This window comes from Micropterus dolomieu, linkage group LG18 (assembly GCF_021292245.1).
Source record: "Micropterus dolomieu isolate WLL.071019.BEF.003 ecotype Adirondacks linkage group LG18, ASM2129224v1, whole genome shotgun sequence".
NCBI classification, from domain to species: domain Eukaryota; kingdom Metazoa; phylum Chordata; class Actinopteri; order Centrarchiformes; family Centrarchidae; genus Micropterus; species Micropterus dolomieu.
In genome coordinates, this window is record NC_060167.1 from 115,816 (window position 1) to 125,990 (window position 10,175).

The 10,175-nt window shown below is 41.4% G+C and overlaps 2 protein-coding genes across 2 annotated transcripts in view; both read right to left on the bottom strand.

Annotated features, from left to right (window-relative positions):
* Positions 1-5,440: 5,440 nt before the first annotated feature.
* kcnq2a (potassium voltage-gated channel, KQT-like subfamily, member 2a) overlaps positions 5,441-10,175 on the bottom strand; it is a 30,642-nt gene continuing 25,907 nt past the window's right edge. The window contains exon 9 of the mRNA XM_046075883.1: positions 5,441-5,559. Coding sequence (XP_045931839.1) covers positions 5,473-5,559 — 87 coding nt within the window. The 3' untranslated portion in view covers positions 5,441-5,472. The remainder of the gene's footprint in view (positions 5,560-10,175) is intronic.
* LOC123987213 (histone H3) lies at positions 8,532-9,022 on the bottom strand. Its single transcript, XM_046075893.1, has one exon. The coding sequence runs from the start codon at positions 8,987-8,989 to the stop codon at positions 8,579-8,581; it is 411 nt and encodes a 136-aa protein (XP_045931849.1). The 5' UTR covers positions 8,990-9,022; the 3' UTR covers positions 8,532-8,578.

Below are 10,175 nucleotides of genomic sequence, written 5' to 3' on the forward strand. Positions count from 1 at the left end.
CCTATACACGCTCACTAGCCCACCACCACGACCACTGACCCTCGGTTGACTAAAGCAATCATATTGAGGCGGACACAGTTCAGCTAGCTGGCTATAGTCATTCATCTGCAACCAGGATTCAGTTAAAAACATAAAATCTAGATTTGCAGACAAGATAAAATCATTTAAGATAAAAGTCTTACTTGAAAGTGATCTCACATTGAAGAGAGCCATTTTAAATGAGTTTGTTCTGGGTGCTGGAGTTGGTGCAGTTGTTCTAATCCTTAAGAGATTACTAATATTTCTGTGTGGGATGTGCACTTTTCGGTTTACTGGTCTATGCGTGATGATGACAGGAATAGAAGTCTGTGGAACAGCGCTGGGAGCAGACGGCTTTACATGCCAGCAGGTGGAGACAGTTGTTTGTGGCAGTGAGGCAGAGATCTGTTCAGTGAGCGGTGGTGTGTCCAGGTGTGCTGCATGAATGATTAGTCTTTCACGTAAGTCATGTGTGGACCGCACCGCATGCTGTATGTGCGCAGCTAACATTTCTGAGCCCCGTTTGTTTGGGTGAAGTCCGTCTGTCTTAAAAAGAGACATTCTTTGCCAGAAAATATTAAAGACATAACGACATAACACACACCGTGAGCTCTGCAGGCGGACTGGAGCCAGTCGTGGAGGCCAAGGAGTCTACTGAAGCGACCAACTGTGGGAATGGGACCACAGATAAAAACAGACTTTCCACACTGCTTTAAAAAGTTAAAAAGACTCAGCTGCTGAAGAGCTGTGTCATTTGTTCCGACATGGACTATCACTCTTGTGATGGAGGACGGGAGCGACGGCATCAGGTCCTGGAGTTTTTTTAAAATGTCAGCTGTGGTGGCACCGGGGAAGCAGTGAGTGGTAGCGTTAAAGAAATGGATGTTTCTGGTTATGGAGTCACATATTATTAGTGTGGTTGGGGAGAAAAGAGGACGAGGAGATGCTGGTTGTGTGGTTCCAGAGCAGGACTGAGCAGAATCTGCTTCAACACTGCGTGCGGACTGAGGATGGAGTGCGTGAGCTGCCGAGTGTTGTGTTGGAGTAGCAGTAACAGACCTGAGAGAAGAGCTACCCGACGGTGCAGGGTAGAGACGGCCTCCGGAGCGTCTGAGCACAGCCTCCTTCAGGATCCTACGTCGGGAAGCGAAGGTTTTTGACCGGGATGACGGCCGCCGATCAGGTCCGGCGGCAGACCGGCGGCCCAGCTGATCACCGTTTGCCGCCAGTGCAGGAGATGTAGCCGGTGGAGGAGATGCAACAGTGTCGGCAGGCACTATCCGTCGAAAGAGATCCGTATCAGGGAGACTCAAAGCCACAGGTGAATCCGCTGGATGGACCGGAGTGTCGTTAGACAGGGCTGCATAGCGGTTGGAGAGGCCGATGTCCGGAGGAGAGGCAGCCCCATCCGAGCCTCTCTTGCAGCCACGGACCACCACTTCAGCCCAGGTTGACTGATGCTTCGGATTCTAGCAAGAGGAAAGCCGTGGAAGAGTAGATGGATCCCGAAGCACGGTGTCCTGGATGTTAGCGGTTGCGCTAAGAGAAACAATCTGTTTGGCTTGTACTGAAGCCATAAAGCCAGTCAACAAGGAATCTCTCTTTGAGTTCCTCTGAAAGTCGTCGGATGTCTTCCATAAGGTCAGCAATCTTTTTGCTCGCTTTCTTAAGGAGTGAGCAGTCCTCATGGGGCAGGGTTATCTCAGCTTGCATAGTCACCGGAGCTTTGTTGCGATCAGTAGCGTTGATCGCGTTTTTACGGTCATCTAGCTTAAAATCCATGTCGGATGACTAAAATCCTTAACCCACATAAAACTTAAGTTAAAAACATAAGTTAAATAAAAAGGATATAAAAAATGTAACGAAAAAGTGTGGATTAAAACTGGATAAGACGGAGCTTCCGACAGGTGGCTACAGACGCCAATGCATGCGCACAGTACAGATTACGTCGCAGAGGTCTGTTGTCTGTTCCAGAGTCTGGACTGAAAACTAAAGGGGACAGAGCGTTTGCTGTCAGGGCCCCGAGGCTCTGGAACAGCCTGCCCGAGGAAATCAGGTCGGCTGAGTCAGTGAACTCTTTTAAGTCCCTTCTTAAAACATACTTTTATAGGAGAGCCTTTCCCGATCTTATTTGACCTTATTTTATCCCTTTTATTTTATTCTATTTTACTAATTTTATATTAATTTTTCATGCTCTTATCTTGTTTTTTTTGTATTATTCTTTACACTTGTTAAAGCACTTTGTAACTTGTTTTTGAAAAGTGCTCTACAAATAAGGATTATTATTATTATAATTGGCTTTGTGAGGAGTTCAAGACATGATGGCAAAGGGATTTGGTTATCTTCATGAGTGGAAGGAAATGACAGTAACATATGTCCAAAATAAGTCATATTTAATCTTGAAATCATATTAAACATTTGGTCATTAAAGTATCAGAAATATGCGAAAGATTAGACCAACATAAGTCAAAATATTTTATACATTATATTAAACAACAGTTTAACTATTTACCTTCATGTCAATTTAAATAATATATTATATAAAGAAACTGCTACTTACAGTGAAGGGTCATCAAAACACATACAACATCTACATGCTCTTCCGCAAAGGCAAAATGTTTGGAGACAAAGAAAAGGAAGTCCGGTCCAGCCCAACCCTCTATTTATAATGTGGGAGGTACCACACTGTCTCCAACATGTTAAACTTGTATTTTTCCTGGGTCTGGGTCAGTCTATACCATGGTTACGCCCTTGATTGCCACCATCCAAGAGGGTGGACTTTCCCCTCTCTGTAAGATCCTGTTTTAAGTAATAATGGAGATAACTGTGGCTTTAAAGACTTATTCTCCGGGGTAAAATGATCTGTGCCTCAGGACTTTCCGACTTTTAGCTTAGAGATGGCTGAATTCAATTCTGTGGTGGAAACTGGTTGTACTAGATTTTCATTTAGTGAACCTGGGAGTATGGTAGTACTAAAGAACACAAGGGTAGGTAAGGGACTCACTGGGCTTGAGAATGTAGTGCCCTGATTCCCGGTCAGGGCGGGAGATACCCAGGTGGACCCTTAGGCAAGGTCCTTAATGCTACCAGCCTACCTCAGGCATGAGTGAAATCACAAATACGAGCCATACCGGCCATACTCGGACGTCGCCCAGGTTAACAAGGTCTGCGTCAGGTGCTAGGGAACCAGGGCAACCTGATGACAAATGGGCTATTTGAACAAGACATTCATGGATTAAGCAAAATATTTGGATCTGATGCAATGCTACTATACAAGCAATCCCGGTGAGAGGGGTTATATGCAGAGACTATGGGATATATGGATGCTTCGAAACCCATCATCAACACTGACAAAGAAACAACTTCTAGCTCAGTGTTCAAACATCTGAGATATATATATATCTATATCTCTATATATATCTATATCTCTATATATATATATATATATATATATATATATATATCTCTATATATATCTATCTATATCTATATATTCTATATATATCTCGTCGCTATCCGATGAAAACCACATATATCCACTTTAGATGATTTTGTCTTTTTTCTATATTTGGAACAAGCAAATTCTCCTCTGTATGCTGTCAGCGTTCGTAATCGAATTGACCAATTAAAAGAGGTTTTATGACGTTATGTATTGAACAAGTATCTCCATTGGATGTGAAAAGTGTCCATTAAACAGCGTATCTCCCGCTGCAGGCTGGATGCCCCTCCCTCCCTGTGTTCGAGATCGCTTCTGCGAAAGTAAGAAGCAGAGTGCACTCTTAATTTTCTGTGTGGAAGATAACGTCGCCAAGGTAAAGTATCACCTTAAGATTATTATTTGACAAGTTTGTACATGTTCACAGTATTTTTCGACTGGCATCTGTGTAGATTAGCTAACGACATTTTGTTCTTTAACATCAACAAAGTGTGACTTTCGACAGCTAGCTAATGTTAGCTGTGTAATAAGTCTCGATTTGTATTACGATCAGATAGCGAACATTAGTTAGTATCTTATATAAAATAATCTGATATGAAATCACCGATATATCAAATTGTTTGCATTGTTTGTAAACACGTTTTATACCGTGGATAAGTAAGTTACTAGGGCAGACTTATTAACTTAATTACATCGTGTCATTCTCAAATCGAGCGATGCTAGCTCAAAGCTTTCTTTTTATCATGGCAGCGTTGTTGTACATTTCATTAGTGACTTAGATGTATTCGTCAACATCTGATTTCTCACGCAGAGTACCTTAAATGATGTTGTCTGTTGTGTGCACTCTTCCTCTTTTTCAGGATAGACATGTTGTTTTCATTAGAAGAGCTTTGCGCATTGGTCAATGTTAAATACGATAGGACAGTAGAGACAGCAGCCAGGGTCAGCAGTGATGAAGAAGGTTTGTGGAAAACTAGGATTAAGACAGCCAGAGCAAAGAATGCAAAGTCAGCAACATTGGATTATGTCAGTATTGTATTAAGTGTACTTTATGTGTTCTTCTCTATCTTTTCCAGATTCCCTTGAGTGTGACCAGGTTGAGTCTCCTGCTTTTGTACCGGATGAATGTGAAAGTGAAGGTAGGTATTATTAAAGTTATTTAAAAAATAATTAAATTTGTGTGGAAAACATTTCCTACAACAAATGTAGATCACAGTGCTTCACATATCTAAATGCAACATCAGTCCATCCAAATTAATGTGGGCGTCTTTGAAAACTCAGAATTTAAGAGAACACAAAGGAGATGCTTAAGTACAGTACCAGCAAAGTAAACTAGGATTTGGCCAGCAACACTGACATATGTCAGTACTGCATTAAGTGTACTTTATGTGTTCTTCTCTATCTTTTCCAGATTCCCTTGAGTGTGACCAGGTTGAGTCTTCCGCTGCTATCGTGCCAGATGGATTTGAAAATGAAGGTAGGTATTATGACCTAGGACAGAAAGGCCTGCACACCATTAGACTCCAAATAAAAACTGTTCTTGAGGACAACATTTTGATCTGGTCTCATAGAACCAAGCATTGCCTCCGAAACAAATTTATTTTAAGTCGGTGGGACGGTGTGCAGACCTTTTTCCTTTGTGTCCTGTACTGATATATTTGTCTTGCACCTGAACTTAACTGGATGTGCACACTTTTTGAATGTATAATAATAAGAATAACAGCAAATCCTTTGTATACAATCTTTCATACAAAAAAATATAGCACAAAGCAATTTAGAGATCACAATAGAGTAAGAAGTAATAAAACCGCACCAATTAACAGACACACTCTGATGAACACATAAGTGTGTGTGTGTGATGTATTTAATGCAGTAGCATTTGTTGAAGTGAATGCTGGATGTTTTCCTAGTTGGCTTGTTACTGTTTGTGGTCAGCTGCACACACTGTCTTTCTCATGCAGACATACACCACTACGACACACTGAGGACATTTACAGAATTTTTGTTTTCTCTTTCTTTTAATCAAAAGGAGAGGGAGTTGAGGAGGATTCGTCAGCTGGTGGGGCTCGTCCAGGAAGGTCAAGGAAGAAAGGAAATCCAGAGACCTGGAACGTGAATATTCAGAAAAGAAGGAGAATGAGAGGCCAGTCCTATCTCGGGAGGAAGAATCAAGAGCCTGGGTTGAAGGAGGCAAGAAAAATAGGGATGCCATGCCAGTCTGCGGCCTGCCAAAAGTCCACTAAACTGCATTGCAATGAAGTCGAGGAGTCAAAGAGGGAGGAGATCTTTAGGTATTTCTGGGGGAAATTAGACTGGAAAGAGAGGAAAATTTTTGTTAAGTCTTTAGTCGAGGTCAGCAGTGTAAAGCGGCGGCGCACAGGATTAGATGAATCCAGGAGGTCGGCATCCATTTCTTGTCACCTTGTAGTGGATGCAAGAAGAATCAGAGTGTGCCAACGCATGTTCCTGTCTACACTAGGCATAAAGCAGTGGTGTTTTCTGAAATGGGTAGGAAGAAGAGGAGAGAGTCCTGAAAAGACTGAGAGAGCGAGAGTGAGGTCAGAAGAGCAGGACTTCCTTAAGACCTTCCTTGTAGATCTTCCAAAGGTTCCATCACACTACTGTAGGTCCTCTTCATCAAAGATGTACCTGGAGCCGGTGTTCAAGTCTCTCAGTCATCTCCAAGCTGAGTATAAGCGCTCTTGTGCCGAACATGAAATCCAGTCTCTGTCGAGGCAAGTTTTCACCAACATTTTCAATGACTTAAATCTTTCTCTTTTTCACCCAAAGAAAGTCCAGTGTGATACATGCTGTTCATTCAAGGCTGGAAACATTGAAGCTGCCACATGGGAGGAGCACTGCCTTAAAAAAGACACAGCACGAGCCATGAAGCAGAAGGACAAAGATGAGGCTGGTGAGAAGACCTTGGTGGCCTGCATGGATCTACAGGGGCTCCCGCTCTGCCCCAAGCTGCAAGCCTCCGCCCTCTATTACAAGACTAAGCTCAGTGTTCATAACTTCACCATCTTTGACATGTCATCACATGATGCAACAAATTACCTGTGGCATGAAGGTGAAGCTGGTCTCTCTGCCAACGAGTTTGCTTCATGCATCGTGCACTTTTTGAAGCAAACCCCTCATACGAAGAATACATCCTGTGGAGTGATGGATGCGGCTACCAGAATCGAAACCTGCTTCTGAGCAACGCCCTCCTCAAGTTTGCGACCGAAAAACAGAAGATAGTGACGCAGAAGTATCTGGAACGAGGTCACACACAAATGGAGTGTGATTCTGTGCACAGTGTGATAGAGAGAAAACTAAGAGATAGAGAGATCTGTGTTCCGGCTGAGTATGCTGCAGTGATCCGAGTCCAAGTCCATCCGACCAGGGAAAAAAGCTGGAGATCCAACAGTCCATGATCTTCGAGGAATCAGGTATTTGTTTGTTTTTGTACTATTTATTTGGCATCTTTAGTTACTCGTTACTTTACAGATTCAGATTATAAAGATTTATAAAATCAAATCAAACTATATTATGAAGCATATTACCAAGCCGTTCAGCGAAATATAAAGTAGTTGAAAGCAGCTTTACCTTTACCAGCTGCAACAAAGTATATTTTTAAAGTATATTTTGATGGTAATAATTGTGTGTATTTACTTTAGTAACATTTTAATGTAGAATTTATACTTCTAATATTTCTACAGTGTGGTTTTGCTACTTTTCAGATAAAGTTCTTAATACTACTTCCACCACTGTGGAAGACATACTGTCTGTAATTTAATCTATTAAATTTGACTTCATATCTTCTCACTATCACTCTTTCCCCTTCTAGTATCTTCCCTCTGTCCACTAGATACAACGTGGATGGCACTATGGAGTACAAGATTCTCCACTCACATGACTGGGAAGTCTATCCGTCTCCATCTCTCAGGAAGAAGAGAAAATAAAAGCGCTGAAGTTCAAACACCTTCAAGAAGGTCTTGCCCAAGGACTTCCGTTCCTTCTATGATGGACTGGACCATGAGTGATGCCCATCATCGGCTGGAATATCACACAAGCGCACACACACACAGATGTACATAGGCTGACTTGGTTACAGTTGTTTATTAAATTCAGTGTAATTAAATTTTATCTGACTTTGTGATGGCTTTACAGGTTTTAATGATATTAATATAATTCATAGTTGTTCGAAGTATTAAATAAATTATTAAGTAGTAGTATTAAAGAGTCAATTGTCTCTAACAAATAGCTTGACTATCTTTCCTGACTGTTCATAATTATAATATTTAATGTGTTTTGTGATGTATTTTGTGGCTTGACATTTTGAATGTGTTTTTATTTACATGAATACAAAGAATTTCAACCTTTGTTGATTAAACCAATTTGATTTTATTTGGTCATTGTCCACTATTGTTGTTCACGATATTAAGATAGCATATTGATGATGATTAGCATTATTTTTAAAACCGGCATCTTATTATTTAGCTCAGGTAGCATCTGAAGTTTTGCCTTTAACTAGCGACTGCAGGCAACGTTTATAAAACAGAGCTACATGTGTCCCTTTTAGAGGAAAGCGCTGTAGCTGTTAATTTAAACAGTATTAAGTATCTTAATAGCCGCCGGATGCGGTTGTGGCAACTTGTCCAGTGTATTATTTGGGGGAAACAGAAATTATGATAAGTGTTTGGAACGATAGCGTTGGATTAAAAACGTTCAGTTTTCAGCCAAGGATTACAACAAGCTAAGTGATTTACCTGAGGTGAAAAATGTACACGTCAGTGTTTATGTGCCAAATTAAGCAACAATCCACACTTGTCGATTTAAAATATTAAACATTTTTCTGATGACCCTGTAAAGATCAGTCACATTTGAGTAATAACCGGCGTTTGTGTATTTTGTAACATTTGTTTATGAGGAAAAAAAAAAAACACTGAGATACGTGGTTTTCATCGGACAGCGACAATAAGTAAGTGTGTTTTATGTGCCTGTATTTCCATGTGAAAGAGCAGCTGAGCGTTAAGGTGGCTGCGTGTCTGTGTGGTGTTTGCAGGCAGGATGCAGCTCTTGGATGAGGTAGGTGGCTCTTAAAAGAGCCGTTGTGTTGTTTCCAGGTGAGGAGCGAGTTTAAGCCCTCTCTCCGCGGATGCGCCGGGCCAGCTGTATGTCTTTGGGCATGATGGTGACCCTCTTGGCGTGGATGGCGCACAGGTTGGTGTCCTCGAAGAGTCCGACCAGGTAAGCCTCGCTGGCCTCCTGCAGAGCCATGACGGCGGAGCTCTGGAAGCGCAGGTCGGTCTTGAAGTCCTGAGCGATCTCCCTCACCAGGCGCTGGAAGGGCAGCTTGCGGATGAGCAGCTCGGTGGACTTCTGGTAGCGGCGGATCTCTCGGAGAGCCACGGTACCGGGCCTGTAGCGGTGGGGCTTCTTCACTCCGCCGGTGGCCGGGGCGCTCTTGCGGGCAGCCTTGGTGGCCAGCTGCTTCCTGGGAGCTTTTCCTCCGGTGGATTTACGGGCGGTCTGCTTGGTCCTGGCCATTGTTGACGAGTCTCAGCTTTCTTCTTCAGAGAAGTAGTGGTGAGTCTACTGCCAGAGTGGCTGCTTTATATAGCGAGAGCCGGAGCGCGGGCAGCGCTGATTGGGCCAAATAGTCACGTGATACAGCGGGTCATCAGAGGAATGTAAAAAAAAAAAAAAAGTCTACACACAACTTTATTGACTGTTTTATTTGTAACGTCACATATACATACACTTATAAACATGCACAATTATACGTTTGGAATATTTGTGTGTACACACTTTTATATTAAATTGTGGTTCAACCTTTTATTGACATGAAACTTTGTAGTGGAAAGCAAACTAGATCTAATCAGAGATTAGCAGTTGTTTTTTGTTAAATGTATTAATAGTTACAATAATGTTGACAACAACAGCAACGAAGGTGTAGTTTTATTTGAAGACATTTTCATATATTAAAGTTTAATTGTAATGTGAGGTTTTTAACCCCCACTGGGAAGTTTAGCATTGATGTTTCCTGTGTCATTAAGTCCTATTAGAGTTAGTTTGCTAATACCAGTTTTTGACCTGTTGTATCATAATTTAATTTAGATTTTATATAATAACTCTGTAAGAGTTTGTTTTTTTATATTACTGTATTTCCTTTTACTGTTCATGAAAAGCTTTTCTGCTTCCTGTGTTTTATCTTCTCCCCTTGTGAAAGGACTGTGTAAACATATAGTACTCTGTAAATAAATAAATATTACTTATAAAAAAAATAAAAATAGGTGTTGATGCTTTCTGGACTGTATCTTTATTTTGATGTCTGTCCTCATGTTAAACTTTCCCTCCAGTTAGGAATCATAACATATTGTGAGAATAATCTTTGGAAAAAGGCCAAATATTGTGTCTTCCACTCAATATTGTCCCACAGTAGGTTTACCGCACATTAATTATAGGCTGGAGGAGCTCAGTCTGTGCAGCATGAGTGTTTGGGAGCTACGCAGTTTGTGATCATTTCTAAAATGCTGCAGAACTCACTGCGTTGCTGTAAAACGACAGTTGATCGCTCGGAATTAAATAAACTTCTCATCTCGTTCCCGTGTACATGTATAGAAACGGGCTTAATAAAAATGTATGCAGATGATTCGATTGCTTGTGATAAATATTTACAAATGAATGAGTGAATATTACCGCAGGGAACAAGCTGAACAGTCATTATGTACAA

Excerpts from the sequence above, each read along its gene's own strand:
- LOC123987213 (XM_046075893.1), bottom strand. The coding sequence starts at position 8,989 with ATGGCCAGGACCAAGCAGACCGCCCGTAAATCCACCGGAGGAAAAGCT.